The sequence below is a fragment of the Myotis myotis genome, unplaced genomic scaffold, assembly GCF_014108235.1.
Source record: "Myotis myotis isolate mMyoMyo1 unplaced genomic scaffold, mMyoMyo1.p scaffold_m19_p_11, whole genome shotgun sequence".
Taxonomy (NCBI): Eukaryota; Metazoa; Chordata; class Mammalia; order Chiroptera; family Vespertilionidae; genus Myotis; species Myotis myotis.
Genome location: NW_023416315.1, coordinates 61964374 through 61988030, shown reverse-complemented (window position 1 = coordinate 61988030; position 23657 = coordinate 61964374). Strand labels below are relative to the sequence as shown.

The 23657-nt window shown below is 42.1% G+C and overlaps 2 protein-coding genes across 6 annotated transcripts in view; one reads left to right on the top strand and one right to left on the bottom strand.

Annotated features, from left to right (window-relative positions):
- Positions 1-1551: 1551 nt before the first annotated feature.
- On the top strand, positions 1552-2159 carry LOC118666406 (polyubiquitin). Its single transcript, XM_036328683.1, has one exon. The coding sequence runs from the start codon at positions 1609-1611 to the stop codon at positions 2068-2070; it is 462 nt and encodes a 153-aa protein (XP_036184576.1). The 5' UTR covers positions 1552-1608; the 3' UTR covers positions 2071-2159.
- Positions 2160-4802: 2643 nt separating this feature from the next.
- Positions 4803-23657, bottom strand: part of CEP41 (centrosomal protein 41) — a 41059-nt gene continuing 22204 nt past the window's right edge. For 3 of the 5 annotated variants that reach the window (XM_036328680.1, XM_036328677.1, XM_036328681.1), the window contains 8 exons: positions 22716-22777; positions 21374-21443; positions 15325-15469; positions 13500-13651; positions 13041-13108; positions 11630-11744; positions 10769-10984; positions 4803-5152 (listed from right to left, as the gene is read on the bottom strand). In XM_036328680.1, coding sequence (XP_036184573.1) covers positions 4968-5152; positions 10769-10984; positions 11630-11744; positions 13041-13108; positions 13500-13651; positions 15325-15469; positions 21374-21443; positions 22716-22777 — 1013 coding nt within the window. In that variant the 3' untranslated portion in view covers positions 4803-4967. Of the gene's footprint in view, positions 5153-5853; positions 5942-9783; positions 10150-10768; positions 10985-11629; positions 11745-13040; positions 13109-13499; positions 13652-15324; positions 15470-21373; positions 21444-22715; positions 22778-23657 lie in introns of those variants that run through there. The other 2 variants (XM_036328679.1, XM_036328678.1) reach the window with 2 other exon arrangements.

Sequence of the window (23657 nt, the reverse complement as noted above, 5' to 3'; positions counted from 1 at the left end):
AGCCATGCCAGCCAGGCCCAGGACATTTTATTAATTGTGGTTTATCATGAAGACTGCCTTTAGGGACAGAAGTAGTTTCCCTTACATTTGCACAGCCTTTCCAGGATCTTTTGGTCCATGGTCTCCACACCCTTTCCTGTCCCACCCACCACCACTCCTGAACATTCATTCACAAACGTTCTCAAACATAAGGCTCTCCTCTGCATACCCTCCACAGAACCTAGAACTTGCCTTCCCTCGTTTGGCTTGCTGATTCTGATGGCTGTGATATCTCATTAGTGGCTAGCACAACAATATATAGGGTACCGCAATCTCTTTTTCAAAGCAAGAATCTACATTGTTTTCTTCAAATCTCTTACGATGTGACTGTGGAGCAGGGGGTTACTCCAACATCCCAAATGAAGCCCATGCTTTCACGTGGCCCTAGTTTCTATTCAACTAAGATGGCTTCCTACAGAAGTCACTGGGAAGTGGGTGGGATGGATTGGTAGCTCCCCAAACAGTGGGGGAGGGGGTGGGGGTGGCAGCCTCTTCCTGTATCAGCCGGGTTGGGTTGTCACAATGCTTACAGCTCCACTGACTTAACAGCCTTGTCTTTTCCCACATAACATGGCCTAAAGGTAAAATGCCTTTTTTTAAGGGACCCTTGGGGAATTTTCATCTTGAAGGTTGTTTTTTTTAAATATATGTGTTTGGGTTTTTTGCTGCCAAACAAATTAAAAAATAAAAAAGAATAAAACTGACCATATATACAATATACGTAAACTTATAGGAGGCAAGGTAAAATAGTGTTTTAGCCTTTATAGAAACATGACCTAAAGATTTTAAACACTTCCTTCAAGTTATCTTTTGGGAAACATTTTCCTTCAATCTATGAAGATAAGCTGAAACCCATTTTAATGGTTCAATTTGCACAAGTGAAAAGCTGATCTTTTTGTTTAATAAAGACATAAGTGAAAAAATACTGTCAGTAAGAAAATATGTCATTTTACAAAACTGGATTACTTAGATTTCAAGGGGTCAAATTGCTTAATTTAAAACTGTGCTCCCTGCCTGGCCTGTGTGGTTCAGTGGTTGAGTGTCAGCCTATGAACCAGGAGGTCACAGCTCAATTCCCGGTCAGGGCACATGCCCAGGTTGTGTGCTTGATCCCCAGTAGGGGGCACACAGAAGGTAGCTGATCAATGATTCTCCCTCATCATTGATGTTTCTATCTCTTTCTCCCTCTCCTTTCCTCTCTGAAATAAAAAAAATATATATTAAACACACACATACACACACACACACACACACACACACACACACACACACACTGTGCTTCCTAATAGTAGGAAACATTTTGACATTCAATTTCCAAAACCATCAATAGTATTTGATATACAGATGTCCAATATATATTTGTGGAATGAATGTTCTCCACTTTTTCTAATGAACTCATGAATTTTATAATCTGTCTAGTATAGGCTTGCAAGTTATTTTGAATTCTCCAAGGTGTAATTTAGAAAGTAAGGCTCTGAGCAAGAGTCAAGGAAAAGGAAAAGGTATTCCCGGTCGTCGGAACACAGTCGTCGTTCTCTTCGCTCGCAGCCTCCTTCACCGCCCTTGACAATGCAGATCTTCGTGAAGACCTTGACCGGCAAGACCATCACCCTCGAGGTCGAGCCCAGTGACACCATCGAGAATGTCAAGGCCAAGATCCAAGACAAAGAGGGCATCCCCCCTGACCAGCAGCGGCTGATCTTCGCCGGCAAGCAGCTGGAAGACGGGCGCACCCTGTCCGACTACAACATCCAGAAAGAGTCCACTCTGCACCTGGTCCTGCGCCTGAGAGGTGGGATGCAGATCTTCGTGAAGACCTTGACCGGCAAGACCATCACCCTCGAGGTCGAGCCCAGTGACACCATCGAGAATGTCAAGGCCAAGATCCAAGACAAAGAGGGCATCCCCCCAGACCAGCAGCGGCTGATCTTCGCCGGCAAGCAGCTGGAAGACGGGCGCACCCTGTCCGACTACAACATCCAGAAAGAGTCCACTCTGCACCTGGTCCTGCGCCTGAGAGGGGGTGTCTAAGTTAATCCCTTTTAAGCTTCCAACCAATTTAAATTGCACTTTTCTTTCAATAAAGTTGTTGCATTCCAAAAAAAAAAAAAAAAAAAAAAGGAAAAGGAAAAGACAAAGAATGAAGCACTAGAATGAAAATTCCATGAGGGCAGGGATTGCATTGTTCTTGTTAATACTTAATCCCTACTGGTTGGCCAAGTGCCTGGCACATAGTAGGGACTTAATAAATGCCTGTTAAATGGAGACACAGAAGTCATTAATACTTTTCTTTTATATCAGGGGTCCTCAATCTACGGCCCACGGGCCACATGCGGCCCGCCAAAAACATTTATCCGGCCCACCGGGTGTTTTGCCGCCGCTGTGTGCATGGGAATTTGTTCATAGTTTTTTTTTAAACTATCGTCCGGCCCTCCAACGGTCTGAGGGACAGTGAACTGCCCCCCTGTTTAAAAAGTTTGAGGACCCCTGTTTTATATTTTAAATGTAGGAAGAGCATTACATTTTGTTTGCAGATACATATTTTTAAAAATCTATTGGTGAAATTTTTTATTTTATAAATAAAAGCACAAAAGCTTAAAGAAGCAATAATTTTAGAAAGTATTGTACCACCTATGAAAAAGCATTAATAACCTTGAGGGGAAAAGAGCTCTTATAAGTAAAAGCAGTTCAAAAAATAGACTAATATTTCAAAAGAAAAATAGGCAATTCCCAAAAGAAGAAACACAAAAAGCCAATAAATGTATGAAAGATACTGATCCTCTGAGAAATCTTTTGGCCAATAAAGAAAAACAAATATATTATTTTCTCCCATGATTGACAAAGAATAAAAAGACCAACAAGGGTATGAAGAAATAAGACTGTCTTATCCTACTGGTGGGAGGATAAATTTACACTCCTTCCTGGAGGGCAAATTGGCAATGTGGGTAAAAGTTTTCAATGCATCGCCCCTTTGACCCAGAAGTCCACTTGGAATAATTTTATTAAAATATTCAGATAATTTCAAATACATGTATGTACATGGTTGCAATAATAAAAATTTAAATAAAAAGAAAAAGAACCTAAGTAGATAACAGTATTGATGCGCATGTGACAGGTTTATACACGGAGTATCGTGAAGCCACCGAGGTCTATGTTGATGTGGGAAAATGGTCACAACATCCCGAGTGGAAGAAGCCAGCCATGCCATGGAAATGTTCTAAAACAGGACTGCGTATGGTTGCACAACTCTGCAAATTTACTGTAACACTGAATTACATATTTTAAATGGGTAGTGGTGGTGGTTTTCCTCTTTAAACTTTTCTGACTTTCTTGCAATGAACTTTAATAATGGGGGTCAGGGGGGTGCTGTTTCAAACACACAATATAACCCACGGATAAAGTTCTCTAGTATCAACATCAAACATGTCAATAGCCATCTACATTTGAGCCCAGCCCTGACTGGTGTTGCTCAGTGGTTAGAGCGTTGGCCCATGGACCGAAGGGTCATGGGTTCGATTCCTGGTCAGGCACATGCTTGGGTTGCATGTTCAATCTCTCCCTTCTCTCCCCCTCCTTCCATCCCTTCCACCCTCTCTAAAAACCAATGGAAAAAATATCCTCAAGTGAGGATTAACAACAAAAAATAAGTAATACATTTGAGCCCAGATTCTTTTTTATAATTTGTCATTTCTTCTACTCTGGCATCATATTCCACCATCAATTGCCCGGAACAATGCAATTGTCTTATCTTTGGAAAAATTTACACTCCAGATAGAGCTGGAAGCAGCAGTTTTTAGGAAGAGAAAGGGTTACTCATGCCTCCAGTTGGGGACCATTCCCTGAAGCACTGCCGTAGCTCAGAGGAAAACCCCCAAGAGCTCCTCCTGCTCAGATTCTGTTCCCCTAGCTTCTGGGGAACTGACGAGGGCAATTGATTATGCTTAGTCTCTAAAACTTTTCACAATTCCTTATTTTTCAATGAACTCATTTTACTTTTTTCTTAGCCCATTATATATGGCCAGTGAGTCACTGGTGGTCCGTGAGAACCCTTCGGGTGGTCTCTGAACTAACACTCACACACACACACACACACACGTCTAGCTTTCTGGCTTTGGCCTGAAGTTAAAATTGAAATGCCACTGAATGCAATCCAGAAATGACCTCACTGGTCCCTCGTCCAGTGCCGGCTATTCATCATCTCAGCAATTGTTTTGCAAGGGTGAGTGGGACTAGGTGGATTTGAAGATGCAAATGGGCTCTTGCTCTCAGGACTCAAAGGACAGAAACATCCTTCTGTGAACACACTAAGACCCAGATGCTACTTTCAGGAAGCTGATATGACCAACTGCAACATTTAGATGGGCCGGCTGAAGGAGGAGCTCTGAGAAAAAAAGCACAGGACACCCGTGAACTCTGAGCAACTGTCAAAGGGTAAGGAATGCTCCCCAAAGCTTTCAGGATCCGCATTAAACTGGGAACGCAAACCGCGAGCATCATTTAACAGCCCCAGAGACGGACGCTGCCCGATGTTTCTTGCCAAACTGAAAGAAGAAAACGAAAAGTCTTCTGCTTAGCCCGGGCAGCGGCTCAGCTGCATTTCGGGAGAGTGCAGTGAACGTCTCTGCTAACACCCTTCAGGGGGCACAGAGCGCTGCTGCTGCTTCCTCCCGCCCAGGCCTCAGGCCCTGAGCCAGTTCACATCATTTCTGTCTCAACCTCAATCAGAAACATCACCACAAAGGAGAGAAAAGACCAGGCACAAATCGTATCAATATGGTTTATTGAATGAACAGTTGGACTTCTTGGGAAAACGGCCTATTTTCTGCCTACAATCTAATGAAAAGTTTGTAACTCATTCCTTAAGTGACACCTCAGTAGGTGTTCACTAAGAAACTAAACAAACCCCAGAAAGGTTGGAACACCTGTCTTCAGGACGGGTCCCCAGACACCGATGGCGGAAATGCAGAGACACAGAGTCCAGGGAGCAGATGTCGGTTCCTGAACTTCCCTCGCCTTTGGCGCCGCGGAGGAGGGTTGCTTCCTGTGGAGTCCCAGGTGAGGCGGGGAAGCCAGCAGCCAGGGGAGGTTACATTCTCATCGGTAAATCGGAGGCCTGGCGAGGAGAGTGTGATTGTGCCCAGCTGATGGACCTGCTCTGGAGCCACAGTCCTCCAGCTGGGTCCTGTCCTCCCCACCTTCTAGCTCAGTGAGGCGGGGCGAGTTGCTTCGTTTCCACGCCACCCTCAGTCTCCTACCTGAAAATGACAGTGCCTACCTCGCGGGACTGCTGTGAGAACTAAATGAGCCAAAACATAAAACAAAGGCTCTGGAAACACTGCCCGACACAGAGTCAGCTCTCCATCAGTGTCTGCTAGGATGACTGTCTGGACATCTTCAAGATTTGAAATAAGAGAGAGAACATAGCTCACTCTCAGCTGGGGATGGAGTGGGACCCACATTCGGTGAATGCTGAAGGCAGACTGCAGACAGCAGGGAATAATGAGGCCCTCACAGCTCTCCGGGGCCTCCTGCAGAGGGTAATCTAAAAACCTCAGGGTTGTGAATGCCTCTCCCACAAAAGCAGGACGTGCACAAGGGGATGAAAGAGAAAGCGCTTCCCGGATGTCCAGAATGGCGGGCCAGCATTGAGTCGCCCCACAATGGGCCTCACATCCCAGACTTCAGACTTGACAGGTTCCATTCACTTGGTCACACACCCTGATTAAGGGCCACTGTCATCTAGTTGGTGATTTTCACCCTCTAGGAGCTTATAGTCAAAATAAAATTTCAAATAATTAAAAAAATGTAGCCCACCAGGTAACAGCATCTGGTAAATGACCTCTGTTTGCCCCACATTTTACCAAGCGCCTGGGGATGTTGCACACGTGAGAAGAATCTGCTGCTGCATTTGGAACAAAGAGGATCAGCATCAGAGAGGGAGGCCATCGGGATGGTGGCGTGACCAACAGAGTTTTGTAAACACATAAAACCATGCACTGAATCCTGTTCTGCCAGAATTCAATGCTGAGAAATTTCCGTTACATATTTTATGCTATAATTGACCTGTGTACCAATTTAAGAACACCACAATAGACAATTTCAATAATTACTACAATTGTGGGAAAGAATTGCTAGCAAAATGTATTTTGAATACTTTGCAAGCACAGCCTGTTTTATTTACTGTTTTTATGAGGAAAATATATTTGCTAATCAAAAAAGTAATTGAACTGCATGTAAGCATGTCATCATGCTCACATAACCAAACTGATGAATTAGAATCCATGTTTCTGATGTTCCTTGGGAAAAAAAAGAAAGTATTATGGAGTTACATCTTGGAAAAGAATTGTGAAGAAAACAAAGGCACACAAAATACACTGAGAACATTCTGGAACTGGGAAAAGAAAGGTTCTTCATGATTATCTTCAGAGTAGAGCAAGAAGGGAGCCACGGATTTAAATCCAGGTGGACAGAAATTAATTATCTCCCTTAAAAAAGTCAGATAACACAAAAGACAGAATCTATAACCCATAAATAACATGACAGGAGCCAAAACCAAACAAGAAAAATTACCTCCATATTTCTTCCTAGTCTAGGACTCTGATTCCCCTTATATTCTAGAAGGGAATTTGAGAAAAGGAGGCTTTGTTTTGGACTGTGTTCTTGGTGAGTAGCCTAAAGTCTAAAGAATTTTTTTCTGGTCTCAATAGCACCATAGGAAAAATCCCTCAGCAACTAATGAGCATTGTTTGTCCTCTTTTCATTCTGATTTACACCAAGTCCAATATGATTGTGCTGGTTCTGGCTTTCCACTCAAGGGAAAAAATAAAATGACTTTAAGGATATTTGAATCATTCTTTACCTTTCACTAGATTAAATCTGACATTATTACAGCCCAAGATTGTTCTTTTTGTTTTTGAATGAGTAACGCAGCTTTTCCCTCCCGCCCCACTTCTTGCCTCCTTGCCTCTCCCCTTCCTTCCCCTCTTTCTTTCTTAAATACATAACCCTTTAGAGCAGTAGTTCTCAACCTTCCTCATGCCGTGACCCTTTAATACAGTTCCTCATGTTGTGGTGACCCCCAACCATAAAATTATTTTTGTTGCTACTTCATAACTGTAATTTTGCTACTGTTATGAATCGTAATGTAAATATCTGATATGCAGGATGTATTTTCATTGTTACAGATTGAACATAATTAAAGCATACCGATTAATCACAAAAACAATATGTAATTATATATGTGTTTTCCGATGGTCTTAGGCGACCCCTGTGAAAGGGTCGTTCGACCCCCAAAGGGGTTGCGACCCACAGGTTGAGAACCGCTGCTTTATAGCATTGAACGTATTATTTAGACTTGGGCCCTCACTGCTGCGCAGATGGACTGTAGCTGTGCACTGATAAAGCACCCTCCATTTAGGGGGTCGCGAGCCCAGGGCATCTCGTCAACCCCTGAAACACTGCAGTAAAGCCCTGCTGTCATGTGTTTAAGGTGGCCATTAGTCCCTGTCTGAGCATGACACCCAGGCCTCTGACTGGAGAGCTGACGTCCCCTGCCCTCACCGGAATGGTTCCTGATTTATTTATACAAATATCCCCAGTCTCACATGGCTCCCCAAAATCATCTCACCAGAGAGGAAGGGAGAATTTGGCAGAGGTCAGCATATCAATAGCAAACAACAGATTAATAACTACGCACTTTAATATTCAACATCCATCATTGCACAGAGTATCACTGATCACTTAAATAATACATGTCGGTTAACCTAACGCAGAACGAGTAAAGTCAGACATTCAAAGCAACACCTGGAGCATGGAAAGGCTGCGAGTGCCGCTTAACACCCGCAGTGCAGCGCCAGAACGGGTCTTTAGGAACAGCGACTCGCAATCCTTACCAACAGGGCAAAGCACTGTAGGGAGCGACACACACACACACAGCCTGTCAGACAGCTCGGCGAAACGCACAGCAGTTCTGACGGGTTTGGCTAACCTGACTTTCCACGTATATACAGTAGTTTCCAACACTCGAGTGTCGTCGGGTGCTGGGGATGCAGAATAGGAAGACAGGGGGGCTACCATTTACTCTAAAATAGAATCGAGTGGGGAAACCTAAACTCCTGACTAGTCACCTTTAAAATGGCATAACCAGAACTTTGTCACAGAGAAAACAGTGGTTTTTTTTTTTCTTCTTAAAAATGTATGTGTGTCAAAAAGGCTGAAAATCTTGTCCGTGCTAGGGGAAAGTTGAGTGTGGAAAAATTTGCATTAAAAAAAATGTATGTTGTAAAGAAAATAAGAAGCCAGAGCATTTTGGCATTAGCAACAGGCCGCACTAGTTCTCAGGCAATAAATTTATGGGGAAACATGACAGGCTCCTCATTAAAGCTATGTGTACGTTGGCTGGATTTTATACAAGATTCTTGACTCTTGTGGAAAACTGGGCACGGCTTGACATCTGAACAATGTCGCTGGTTTGTTTGATTTCTAAAGCATTGGAAAATGTTATACTTTGGAATCAAGTAGAGAGGAATAAACATCCTGCAACAGAACTGGGCTGAATCGGAAAGTTCCTTTTCCATGTGAATCTATGCGATATTTATTACCTTTACTTCTCTTACAAACACAGCCCCCTTGCTAGAAATACTGTGGTACTTTTTTCTTTTTCTTTTTTTTTTTTTGATGGCGAGAAAATAGTGCCGTTAAGGCGAATCTTACCCAGCAGCAGTAACCACCTAAGGATAGGCAATTTTCAGCTGGCTTTTCAGAAGCTGGTTGCCATGACAAAAAGCACAATTTATTCCTCAGTTCCTTATCGCAGCTACAGATCACAGACCATAAAAATTAACAAGGCTCTTTTCCTTTTCCTGATGATTTCAGAGTTCCTCATCCTTACCTGAGGTCTTTTGTTCCCCCAATTAAATGGAATGAATGTCAGTCATCTAGCAATTCAATTAATGCTGATTCAAAATTCTGGCCCAAACCAGAATCTATAATCACAACCTCCTAATCACAGCTCAGCCATGAGAATGAAAAGTAAGTAGGAAATTGCACTAATTACTCAATTAGACTAATACTGTATTTTAAGCGAGGGCTTAAGGGGCTGTCAGCTCTGACAAAGGACCATGGAGGCGCCTTCACCTGTGTGCCCTCGGCGGCCCGCTCAGGGCTGATGTGCACAAGTGGCCATGATTTCTGCCCATCTAAGGCGGGATGGGCCCGAGCTGGGTGATGGAAATTCCTAACAGAGACACCAGCGAGGGGCAGCCCTGCACACAGACAGCCGGGCTTTCTGGGAGGCCGTGTCCGGTGAAGGCACTGAGCACACACCACCACCGGCGCTGGCTCTGGGAAGCGTGCCTCGAGGAGGAACGTCCAGGAAGTGTGAGAGCTGCTGCACTGAACCTTAAAATGGAGCGATGCTGGCGGAACCAGCCTCCAAACTCATCACAGAGCCCGTATCTGCGCTGGGAAGAGCGCCTCGACCTGCGGCCCTCCCCTGGGGGCTCTGGGGAGGCTGGGAGCCAAGAGTCACCCGCACCCCAGGGCCAGCTTCTCAGGCAGCACGGCCTCTCTGGACAGCCTCCACGAAACCAGGAACGTGAGTGGAAAAGAACTGGGTGGGAAGAACACCCCAGATATGACTGAAGTATTTACACAACAGCACGGGATACACACCCAAACAAGCTGGGTCCTATTACAAACACGACAGCCCCCCTCCCCCGCCCCACCCCTACCCCCAGAGACCCTTTCTTCCTACTCAGTTCCAGAGACGTGAATATGGTGTGGATGACGGGTGGACACGAGCCTGTGCTGCCTCTGGTTCGTGTACAAACCCTTCTGGAGCTGGAGAGGAAGAGGGCAGGGGCCTATCACGCGTGTCCTGGTCTGAAAAGGACCAGCTGGGGAACTGCTCAGGGGTCCGCAAGCAGAGAAAACATTTATTTGAGTGGGACAGACAGAGTCTTTACTTCCAGGGTTTGCCTTGCAGGTGGCCGCTGCCTTGAGAGCGGGGGTTCGCGTGGCTGGCAGGGCCCCCACTGGACAGGTTCTGAGCACTGCGGGTGCCGGGGACCTTGGAGTCTCTTGCGGAGGCGTTAGCGTGGCTCAGCCGGCCTGAGGGAGCAAGGAAGCAAGGAGAGAGCTGCAAGCATGGTCCCAGGGACAATTTGCCAAGTACACTTTGAAACGAATGAAGTCTTACGCTACAACCACTTTGAAGCTAATCAAGTCCTATTCAGCATTCACTTAAGGCTAAAACCTACTGTTTATCCTTGTGACCAACTTAACGGTGGGGAAAAGGGCAGGGATGAAAGGCAACCCAGCCAAGCTAGCCTGTGCCACCTTCCTTCTCGGCAGAGAAGTTTGGAGGCTGGTTCCTGAGCAGGAGCGATGAGAGGACAGAGAAGAGGAAGCAGTGTGCAGAGGAAAGGCCTGAAGTGGTCTGTGTGCCTAGAAGCAACAGAAGGACATGGAGACTTTCCAAGAAGGAATCTGGATGCTTCAGGTTGGCCTCTCAACTCTGCCTGAGACACACATGTCGATAAAGTCTCTTCTCTCTTCTCTGTGCACAGTGCCCAATTCTTGCCACAATCTCGCATCACCTCCACTTGCCCCCCTCCCTGCATCGCTCCTGTACCCTTCCAAAATATTGGAAGACTCTGAATATATTACAAGGGATCACAAATCTCAAGCTCGACAGAAAGTGTTATCTCTAAAGGTCAAAAGATCTTACTGAGGTTGTCTGTCGGACCCTGCTCCTCTTCCAGGTAATATTCTATCTGTTTTAGGTCTTCTGGGGTAAATCTCCACTTATTCTCAGCCGGTGCGGGTGGCACTTTGGGGCTGGGTCGTTTCCGGGCAGAACCAGGAGGAAGGGCTTGCTGGCAAGATGCAGGCAGGGAACCCGTAATCAGTCCTTCTGGGAATTTCTGAGCTAAGACTTTGAGACCTGGGTGTGGGAGATCAGAGAGGAAGCAGCGTCACCACTGTGAGGCCAAGGCGAAACCTGCCAAGGAGCCTGCATGGCTCCTCATCCCTGGCTTCCAAGTCGAGCCCGGCACCAGGACGCGAAATCTCTCTCCACTGCTTCACCATTACGAAAATTACACCAGAAAATGTCGCTTGTTATGTGGGATTCTGAGAATTCCCCCAGAAATCCTTCTGCGTAAGTGCTCAGCATCAAAGCTTTCTCGCAGAGCCCTGATGCAATGTCAGTATTTCAGGAATTTAAAACATGCGCCGATAAAGTGCAGGGAGGTTTCACAGAACTGCCTCCTTTCAGCCGCACGGCTCTCTCTTTCCAAAGCACAGGCAGCCCTGGGTCTATTGCGCTGCGCTTCACTGCACTTCACAGATGTATTTTTATTTATTTTTATTTTTTACAAACTGAAGGCAAGACCCTCTACCAGCAAAAAGGTTATGACTCGCTTTGCTGGGATACTTGCTTGGTAGTGGTGATCTGCGTGTGTCCGAGGAACGCCTGTGCTAAATCCTGACCTCTCCCAGGAAAGAGGGGCTGACGTGGGGGTGAAGGACTGCGAGCCCCGATTTCAGCCTTTAAAGCCCAGAGCAGAACACAGCCCCGCTCGCTCACCTCCGGAAAGCATGAAGAGGTTTTCGAACCCCCGCTCGCACATGGTGGTGGCCGCCTGGCTGGCCAGCCTCTCGTCGTCGTCATACAGAATGATGATCTTGCCGTGAGCATTTTTCTAAGAGTCGGACGAGTTAAGGTTTGACCACACTGAGTTAATGCTTCTAGACTACAAGAAACCCCCAAGGAACAGAGAGCTGTTTAAGTTCACCTTTCTGAACTCAGGGGAATGCCAGACGGGCCCTCTCTTTACCCATCACACTGGCAGTTACTAGATTCTTCCTGTCATGGAACCCGCTCGAGCCGGTATTCTCTTCTCTTATAAACTAACAGTGCCCTGGTCCAAGGCGCACTAGGTACACTACACACCCTTTAGCTCTGTTATCATCACAACCCTGGAGAATAAGTATTACATGTCCATTCTATAGGCAAGGAAGTAGAAAAACTTTTATGTTCAATATACTCTAATGCAGCCTTGTTTATAATAGTAAAAAAAAAAGTACAATAAAGCGGAACATTTTAGTAAATTATAGTACATCTGAAGACATTTACACTATATCAAAAATGGAGTTTATAAAGACCGTGTGTTAGTGTGACAAAGTAACTGTAATATCAAGTGCGGAAAAAGCAAGACACTAAATTATATATACAGTATGATTTCCACTTTGTTAAAACATACATAGAAGACAGTCTGGAGTAAAATATACAAAAAATGTAATAAGAGTTGTTCAAATGGGTGATTATCAAAGATTTCAATTTTTTCTCACATATTTTAATATTTAAATTATTTTCTACTTGTATGATTTTTAGGAGCAAAAATATTAAAATTTTAAGAAGAAAAAAGTTAAAATAGAAGGAAGAAAATTTACTTCATAAGTTTTACCTGGGAAAGCTTTCTGGGGGGAAAAACGTCTTAGGACTCTTTTGTGAGAGAAGGAGAGAGAGAGAGAGAGAGAGAGAGAGAGAAACATCAATGTGAGAGCAAAACAACCATTGGCTAACTACTGCTTGCTCCCGCCAGGGAACAAGCTCACAACTGGGGATATGCCCTGACTGGGAATCGAACCTGGAACCTTTCGGTGCACAGGACAATGCCCAACCAACTGAGCCACACCCGCCAGGACAGCTAACTCTTAATGGATCATAGACTTTAACCTGATGTTCTTCAGCCCAGTGCAGTATGGCTTGGAACCATCTGCAATCATAGTCAGCATATTCAGTAACAGCTAAGAATCCAAATTCTAAAATATGCCAAAATAAGCTAATTACTATAAAAAGTCATTGACGCATTGCTTCCCGGCCTTTTGGCTAAGATCAAGTGGTGTATCAAAAGTCCTTCACAGAGTTTTCCTGGTAAGTTTGATTATTACAAACCTCATCCTCACCCAACTCCTTAAAATGCAACAAAGGATACATATTCAAGAATATCATTTGAATAAGGGTTCATTGTTCTAGACAGAGTTGCAATTGGGTAACTGTAAGCTGTAAAGAAAGGAAAATTAGGAAGTTTGTAGCTTTCCTAGTACAACTTGACCCCGCCCCCCAGTGGGTCTAAAGTCTCACTAAGAGCTTAAAGAAATATATTTTCAAAATCAACAAGCCATAAACCTAAAAACTTTTGTGAAAGAAAAGAAACAGGACACTATAAACAAAATATGAAGCTTTACTTGACTGTATCTGACGTTAGCCCTGGGCCCTGAGCCCCGGGAGCACGTCATTGGCCTGTCTCAGAGCATTTTGGGAAAGCCAACTCACCATGGACGGGGCTAGCATATGGTCCCTTAACTGTTGACCGTGGGATGTGGTCAGGGGGCCCGGATGCACGAATGGGCGGCGCTGTGGGAGGAGGCACTGTGGGCCGCCCCTCTCTTACCTCCGACGATGTGGCACTGCCGGTACGAGTCTCTGTCACGCACATCCAGCAGCAGGAAGGGGCAGTCGGGGTACGGCGTGTCTCTGCTGCTGGGCTCTGCTTTCTTCGCCAGCCCTTTGTCTAGGTCCAGTTCTCCAACACCACTGATGACGCTGCAAGTGGAAAAGTAGGTCAGCAGCAACTAGTCTTAAAGGTCAGATGCTTTTCTTCAGAACAGCGAGAGAGAGCTCAGTGTCTTTTCAAAAGACACTGCAAAGCAAAAGGAAAATGGGTATAGTGTCTCAGTCCTGCTTCTGAATACAAGATCCTGTGGTTCCTATTTTATCTCACTGGGCCCCAAGGCGAGGACCCACAGGTCCCCACTTACCTCCCGACAGTGTGCGCTAGGCCATTAGCCTGGCTGAGGGGGAGAAGCTGCAGGGTGCGTGCCGCCTCCAGCAATCAGGGCCGCATTCAGGGAAAGGGGCGGCGAACAATCAATCCAATGGAATTTTGAGGGGCGTAAGAGAGCAGAGCAAAAGGGGAAAGAATGAGGCTGATGGGGCAGGTTAAACGAAGGCCTCTCTACATGTAACGGAAAGTAACAGCAACGCTTTAATTTATTCATTGAGTCTATCCAATCTGGATTTTGAACCTGACTGTTTTTAGTAGTTATGCGGACTTACTTCCATTTTATAGTTTATGATGTTGAGGTTGAAGAGGCTTTTAGATTTGGTGACACTCATAGAATCAGACACAGGAAAAGCTAAGATTAAAATGAGTTCACCACTGACAGTTCTATTTTAAGGTCATAAAATCACTAAAATTGGTCACCATATTAATATTTTAGGCAAAATGGGGTTAAAGCATGGATCAAAGGAATAAGAGCAGTAGGTGTTATGAACAAAATGGCAAGGAGTGGAGCGTCGCTATGAGAAGATGATTATTTTCCTGGCAAATATGAAGACATGTATGCCAAACCACAGACTGACATGCAGTATATAGTTCCTCCCCATCACAGCAAGTCCAATTCTGCATTTAAATCTGATAAGCATTATAACTTATGCCATGTAGAGCATATTTTGTTGAACCACAGGAGAAGAAATTCTATCCTCAATGGTAGTCTCGTTGGTCTATTTTGTTTTGAAAGCAATTTGAGTCCTTGCACAAAAGTAGTTAATAAAAATAATAATAGTGGTATAGATGATAGCAATTCTTTCACTAGTTGGACTATTTTACCAGTAGGAGGGATGAGTATGTGCCAAAAATTAGCACTGTCTTATAATCAACAGTTAATATTTGTGGGAAAGTGAGGCGTCACAGTGTATGGAAGAAGGACCAGCCACGTGCAGCTGGAGGATCGACACCGAGGGCTGCTCTCACTCCTCTTTGCACCTACGTGATAGCAGAGCCCTGGGTGTGCCTCTCCACTTTCCTTCTGATTCGAGTCAGGGTACTTATAAGGGGCAACAGGCAGAAAAGGCAAAGGGAAGCATGCTCTCTGAGTCAAAAGACAGTAGTTGTAAAGCCAGGTCCTGATAGCAAACGTGCATGCGGAGGGCCGAGAAGAGTGGAAGCAAGGTGTGAAAATTAATGCTCACCCAACAACATAGTCTGACACTCACCGACAGAGGATGCTGTGGGAAGACTCAGGGGGAGGCATTCATCTCACTGGGCCCCAAGGCGAGGACCCACAGGTCTCACCCAGAGAGAAAGTAGAGGGCTGGGTGAGAATGTGGGGCTTCACCATTGCCAGTCTGTTCCTGAGGTAATTAAGCCACTGAAATCGGTCTCTCGCCTGATAGGAAGGCAAGATGCAGGGGAAGCACGGATCCGATTGGAGTACCTCTGGAGTGTCGAGCGACTGGAGTCCCCCGCTCCCACGCTATTTATGAACTGGACAGGGCTCGGCGGCTGCTCATCGGGGCTCCCCTTCCCATTGGTCCTGGCAGTGACTTCAGCATCAGGGTCTGAAGTCGCAGAATCATTGTCTAAAACATGCAAATAAAGAAATAAGTACATTTAATCGTAGAATCTGTATTTACTTATCAGGCAGGGCCACTGAAATTAGGTCAAGAAAAGGAGCGCACATCACCTTATTTAAATTGTTCTATAAATTCTCAAATTAGGTATATAGGTTCTCAAAATGCCACCTGTGGACCCCAGGAGTCCCCAAGGCCCTTTCAGGGGATCTACAAGGTAAAGATTGTTTTCATAATGATGCTGAGATGTTATTTATCTTTTTTACTGTGTTATTTGCCCTGGTGGTGCAAATAAAATGGTGGATAACACTGCTAGTGCCTTAGCAAGAGCCAGGGTCATGGTGCTAAGTTTTATTAGCAATCATCCTGTTTGCACCAACCTGCAATCACAGTTAATATGGCAATCTCACTTAAAAATCGTCCCTGGTGACGCACTAATAATGAACAACTTTATTAAATTTTACCCTCACGTACACGCCTTTTTCATATTCTGTGTGATGAAATGGGGAATTGCATACGGACAGTTTGCTACATACCCAAGTCCCATGGTTGTCTCAAGGAAAAGCATTAGTCTCATTGTTGCTGCTTTTGCCATGAACACCATTTTTACTTGGAAGAAAATCTGAGAAAAACTGGTTACTTAGATGTGTGCATTTGGCAGACATTAAAAAAAATGATCTAAGTGAAAAGTGAACTTGTCATTTCAAGGAAAACAACTGATGGCATTTGTTGCAATGATTACATTTTAAATAAAAATCACAATTTTGGAAGCCATGTACCATCGGGAGCTTGACTGTTTCTCCATACTTAATGCCTTTTCTGATAAGATAGGCGGTGAGATTGATGAATGTGTTTGTTTGTTTTTATGCTGTGTAATGAAATTTGTCAACATTGGGAAGATCTTCATAACTCAGTGAACCAATAATTTTCGCACGACCAAGGCATGATGTTATAAAATCATACACGGATAAAAGATTCATTCAAAGCGCAAGACAGACCGATGGCTTTTAATGTAACAGAGTGTGAAAAATTCATTAATATGGTTTCAGATTCTACATTACAACTAACCTTTAGGAAACTATCGGTGGTTGTTTTGGTGTTGTATCAAAGAAAAATATCCACAATAATGGAAAGGGCTATTAAAACACTCTACTGTTTATATCTACAGGTCTGTGTGATGCCAGATTTTCTTCAGATGCTTCAACCCAAATAGCATATTGCAACACATTGAATACAGAAGATAGGAGAATCACCTGTTTTCTATTAAATCAGACATTAATGAGATTTACCCAAAAAAGTAAGTAATTCCATTCTCAGAAAATTTTTTATTTTAGAAATATAGCTATTTTGCATAAAAATATGTTATTTATGTTTATAATGGGTGAAATAGTGAGTCAATATTTTTAAGTCCTGTTTAAAATTGTAATACTCTAAATATTAATAGGTATAATTTACATAAACCAAAACTTTCTGAGGTCCTCAATAATTGTTATAGTGTGGAGGGAGATTATTACCAAAAAGTCTGAGAATTTACTGTTCTAACCAGCATAATTAGAGAAGAAATAGAAATGAGATCTTAATTTGGATATGATATAATTTACTGAGCAACTTCAAGGGATTCCTATAAGCATAAGGAAAATAATTAGGTGGTTAGATAAAAACATAAATACTAACAAAATATTTTTCCTATATACCAATTAGAAAATAATATGAAGATCTCATTTACAGTAACAATTACAGATATACAACATACTCACCTAGAAAATAAACCTAATTAAGAAATGTAAAGATCTGGTAAAAACTTGTAAGTCCTTTATAGGCCTTATAAAAATTAACTTAGGGACATTAACCTAAATAAAGAGAGTGGCATACATTGAATAGTCCTGACTGGGTGACTAAAAGTTAAATGATTTAATCCTTTCTGGATTTATTTTTTGGCCTTAATACAAATCCCAATGGGACAAAAAAAGTTTAAAAGGATTTTACCTATAAGAAGAAAAAAAAATTATACATACATATATAAAAATTTAGAGAACCTGATTCATCAAATAGTAACATATATTGAAAAGGTAAATGATAAAAGCAATGCTGAAGTACAACCAGAACAATAGAATACAATAAAGAACACAGAAACAAACCCTAGAATATATATAAGAAGCTAATATATGTTCAAGGTGGCATCACAAATCAGTTGATAAAGGAAAACTACTGAATAAATGCTGCTGAAATCATCTGTCAACTATCTAGAAAAATCAAGTTTAGCTGACCTTTCACATCATATACCAAAATACAGGGTGTCTCCTCCAAAAAAGTATACACATTTTGAATGATCATAAAGTCAGTGTTTATTAACATATAGTTCATTTAAAAAATTTAAAGAAAGTTACAGAAATGAATACTTTTTTGTGTGTCAATGCCTGTTTTCAAACTGATGACCATTTTGGTCGAGACACCGCTGATAACATGAAGCAATAAAATCACAAATATTAAGAATCATTTTGTTCAGTATTTGTGTGCCCTCAATTTGTCAACTATTGCCGGCTTTGTACCGTAAACTTTCTTTTATGTATCCCCATAAAAAAAGTCTAGTGGCACTTTAGGATATATTTTCTTTGTTCAAAGCTTAGTCTGGCTTCACCCATTATTTCAAATCAGTTAAACCTGAAAAGAAGTGAAAATTAAGTGATGATCAGCTGGTAAAGTGTGCATACACTTTTTTGGAACACCCTATATATGTAACAGATAGATTGATATTAAAACAAAAACAAAACTAACAAGCAAGCTGGTAGGAGAAAATAGAGGTAAATAATTTATCTTATTTTAGAATTTGTGAATCTAAAGCAATAAAACAAAACATAACATGAATGGCTGATTTAATCATGTAAAAATGCAAATCTCATATATGTCAAAATCAACACAAAGAAAATTAAAAGGTGAATAACAAATTAGGAAAAATACCTGTAACATATATGGATGAGAAAAGGTTAATATACTTAATTTACAGAGTTTAAAAAAATTAACTAGCTCCTCAATTGAAAAAAAGGCTCATGTGTATAAGGTAAAAATGCAAACGACATAAATTTATGTGGAAAGGAAGCCTTCTTCCGATTCCAGATGCACGGCCATCGGGCCTCCTCCCCCAAGGGAACCAGCTTCACATATTTATGTCTCCTTCCAGAAATAAAACAACTACATACTTCTGCATATATTTTATTTCCTCCCCTTTTTACATGTCCAGGAGAACACTATTTATACTGCTCTACACCTTGGCTTTCGTTTTGTTGTTTTATTTTTACTTGATAATACAGCTTGGAAATTGTTCCAAATCATCAAATAAAGATTTTTCTCCTTTATTTCCAAGGATGTATTGGTTTCCAAAGTAAAAAGATATCATAATTACATAACGCTTTCATAAAACAGTAAGTAAAAGATGAACATTCCATTAGAAAAAAATGGGAAAGGATTTGTAATATCCTCGAAAGAAATATGTATGACCAATAAACACACACACACACACACACACACACACACACACACACACACCCCACACAGCTCACTGTCACTATCAGAGACATTCAAAATAAAACCATGCTAACACTGGCTCGGATGGGGAGAAACATGTCTTCTCCTGCACTCGGTGGGCTGCAGAGGTAGAACCTTCCGGAGAGGCTGTGGAATCAGCATTGAGCGCCTCCAAAACAGGTCTACCCTTTGTTCATCTGTAGCGATTCATCTCCAGGAAATAATCAGAACCACACAAGCACTTATGTATTTACACCACAGCATTATTTTATAAAAGTGAAAAATTAGAAAAACTGTACTGCCCCAGGAATAGGAGAATAATTAAATAAATTATGGTATGTCCAAAGGATAGGCATTATATGACCACACGACCTTTACACTGAAGCTCTGTGAGTCTATGTAATGACACGGGAAAGTATGCATGACAAAATGTTAATGGGAAACAGCATAATACAAAACTATATATGAAGAGTATGGATTTGGGTGGGAGTTAGATGGGGGGGGAAATAGACAACAAAATTTAAAACAGGGATTATTCGTTATTTTAATTTTCTTTGTATATTTTTTGCAGTTTTCTAATTTTCTAAAAATATACTTTTAAGTCAGGAAAAAATAAACATTACAAAAGGAGATCTTGTAATCCTTCAAAGATAGTCAATATGCAAACAGATACAATCTGTCCTACAGGCATTCCTGAGTGAGTTATTATTCTGTGTGGAGCACTAGAAAAACACTAATATTACTCACACATTATGGTGTCCTATTTTACAAGAGCCTATTTTGCTGTGCAAATTCATCTCAGAAGAGAAAATTGCATGAGCCCATATGTCCTGGTGCTGCAATCTCTATAATGAATTAAAAGACCCAATCCAGGTACTTATATAACCAGGTTAAAATTGGGTGTATTTGTATGAGGAGACTCAATTATCTCTATTACAAAGAGCCCTTCTTTCTCTGCGGTGTGAGAGGCATCTGTCAAAGATAAATTCCTGGCTTTTTCAGATTCCCTTTATCCTCGCTAACAAAAACAAGCCCAGGGAAATGACAGTTGAGTTGCACAAACCCAGTGTTCAGACTTCCTGAGAAACTTGTCTTGAAATCAGAAGTCAAATTCCTGGCCTACATCAACCTTAACAAAACACGTTCTCCGTCAATAAACAGCCACACATTGATTGCTGAGCGCTTCAGGATAAAATAAAGACCTTAGCTCTGTGTGTGCCTTTCATGAGAGGACAACGAAGAGGTTTTATTTCGTTCGACTCGGCATTTAAGAAAGGAAACCTGGAGCCTACCTATCTTTCTGGCCGTATCTCCTACCAGGCACCTATTCCTCCCTCCGACCACAGCCAGACTGGATTCGTGCCTCCCCAGGCACGCCGGGACCTTTCTCCTCTCCGGGCCTGTGTTCAGCCTTTTCTTCTCGGTGCCTCTCCTCGGCCAGCCACAGCCTCACCTGGAAGGGCTGGTTCAGAAGCCTTAAGTCTACCTGTTTTCTAACTGGAAACTACCTCCCCTCCCCCGGCACTCCCACAGCAGACACTGGCTGCCATGGGAGACACACTGGCTGTACCACCGTCAGCAAGTCACTGCACCTCTGGGCTTGGCTTCTCATCGGTAAAGGGTACCTTCTTTCAGAGCAGTGGTTCTCAGCCTTCTGGCCCTTTAAATACAGCTCCTCATGTTGTGACCCAACCATACAATTATTTTCGTTGCTACTTCGTAACTGTAATGTTGCTACCGTTTGAATCGTAATCTAAATATCTGATATGCACGATGGTCTTAGGCGACCCCTGTGAAAGGGTCGTTCGACCGCCAAAGGGGTTGCGACCCTCAGGTTGAGAACTGCTGTTATAGAGTTTTTGCAATAAATTAAATAAGAAAACATGAGGTGAAGTATCTAGCAATATACATGAATTCAACAAACGATAGCTTCCTTTCAGTCCTCCATTACAAATTTCTGCCCTGTTAGTGATTCGGTGTTTCTGCTATTACTCTCCTCACCCAACATGCAAACACATGTGCACCCATGATTACAAACTCCACGTATGTAGAGCTGGGTTTTATTCATCTTTGTAGTCTCATAGCACCTAAATCTGTGGCTTGTACATACATAGAAAACACTAAAAATACCTGCTGAAAAAAAGTAATTAGTATATCAAACACATCTAAAACATTTAAAACTACAAATGCTAGAGCCAGAAAACCAGATGGCTTTTTTTTAAGAGGTAAGAATTAACAATTAAAGCAGCAGATAGCATTTCTCAGAGAGCAACAATCTAATTACAAACAGGTACATCAAAGCCCCAAGTCGCTGCGAACGCAGCTGCAGAGGGCGAGCGCTTCAGTCAAACGGTCAATCCGTGACTTTCCCGCAGCCTCAATTCTCATTACCTTCCAGTCTTTGAATCTCCTCAGCTGTCACTTCCAGTGTTTGATCTGACAAGGAAGCAACCTGGATGACCTGAGAGAAAAAGGAATGAAATGTGGAGATGGGTCTATGTTTGTTTGTCTTTAAACAGAGGCAAGCCTGTCTTTTACAAAAGACAGGGAACATCAAAGATCTCTTGTTTTAAGAAACTGTCAGTGTCCTCAACTAGAGACTAACATTCGGGTCTCCTTACTCCGGGAGTGGTCATTACACTGCAGAGGACCATTCCAGAAGAAAAGGGTTCATTTAAGACACTGCACAATAAACTTCAAAGGCCAAAAGGGTAACTTAGGACAAGAAATATGAATAAGAGTACCTAGCAATATACATGAAACTACGCCCATATATATTCTGGTCCCAACATAACATGTTATTACTTTTTTTTAAAAAAAATCTTTATTGTTGAAAGTATTACATATGTTATACTTTTTTAACATGTTATTTCTTAAAAATACAATACTTATAATAACAAATTGTATCAGCAATTCTTCATGCAAGGAAGAAATAAATGTAATTATGAGTACATTGATTATAGCATTGTATACCTATATAGATTTTTTTTTTTATCCTCACCTGAGGGTATTTTTCCATTGTTTTTTTTTTATTTCATTTTAGAGAGAGTGGAAGGGAGAGGGAGAGACAGACAGACAGAAACGTCAATGTAAGAAGAGACGACTCAATTGGTTGCCAACCCCGGACGCTTCAGTCCGCAGGCTCTGTCCACTGAGCCAAACTGGCTAGGGCCTTACATATAGATTTTGAAGCAGTTTTAAAAATTTAGCTCATAAGACCCAAGATCCATCTTGAGTTACATCAATGGAACTCTTGTTTGGGTACCAGAGAGACACTTGGTCCGTAATTTTCAAATGAAAGGATAAAGTGACTTTCCCAAAGTAAAAAAATAGCCCAAGAAAGGCTTGGAAAAAGAACTTAGTCATCGAAGGGCGATCACCTGGTTTACACAGAGAAAAATGTCCAAACAATCCAGAGTCCAGAACTCTAGATTCTAAATATTAAATTAAATGGACAAGGAAAAAAAACAAAACCTAAACCACAAATTTGATGATTTAAAAGTAGAATGTACATTTTACTTTATAAAATTCTTATCAAAGAAGAGAGAAAAATTTCACACCATCCTCCAATGAATATACACATCATATACCAATTAATTCTCTCACAGGTAAAATATAAATAATCAAGAAGAAACCCCACTGCAAATATTACCTAGAATCAAATTTAGAGATACTCACATAAAGCAGCACAAATTAGACAAGTTTTACTCCAGTGGGAGATTATTAAACTTACCAGCTGGGCAAAGGTGGTAACTTTTAGTCTCTTGAAAAGCTCATCTTTTTTGTATCTGTAATCTGAAAAGCACAAATATTTTTCTAGGTTTATTTTGCTTCCTCAGAGTTATTCATTCTTTCTAATCACCAAGTTATATGGTATATTTCTCAAGTTATTTATGTGCTTTTACATACCTTACCTCATTTAGTCCTCATGATATCCTCAAAATTAACAGTGGTCAGTATTATATAATTTCTTCATCCCCCGCCCCCCCCCCCCCCTTTGCTTGGGCCAGTAGAAAGCCTATAATTGAATAGCCACCACTTTGTGTCTAGAGACTTTATCCCTTGCCTTTATGTTATTAGTCTACCATTTTTCTGTTACCATGCTATGGCTGTACTTTGGCCATATTGTACCACATTTTTGTAAACTGCTTTAAACTATTTTCAGAACAAAAGGAAACAAATCTGCATTTTATAAACAGGACACAGACCCTTAAGCGGAGTGGCCCCAGGTCAACCCTGCCCTGAAAAGAGGAGTTCCATTCAGGAGGTGACAAACTATGCTGGAGACACCGGACAACACTTTCTCCCCAACCCCAGGCACAATGCTGGGCACAGAGAGCTGATGGCTCGTGACCATCTTTTGTGTCAGTTTCTCTTCACCTCCACTTCAATAAAAAGCAACCTGTTCAACAGGTTTGCAAGATGAAAAAGGTCTGGAGATCTACTGTACAACAAAGCGAATATACTTAGCACTACTGAACTGTACACTTAACAATGGTTAAGACAGTACATTTTATGGTATGTGCTTTTTACAATTAAAGTAAAAAATCAACCTAAAACATCAACATGTACTCAGTGCTATCTGTACAGTCTGAGACATAACTCCTCCAATGAGGGTACCCCTGGAATTGTGATAATAATCCCATGTAGCACATTAAACAGTTTTTAAAAAATT

Bases quoted from the DNA above. Each gene is read 5' to 3' on its own strand.
- LOC118666406 (XM_036328683.1), top strand. From the start codon at position 1,609: ATGCAGATCTTCGTGAAGACCTTGACCGGCAAGACCATCACCCTCGAG.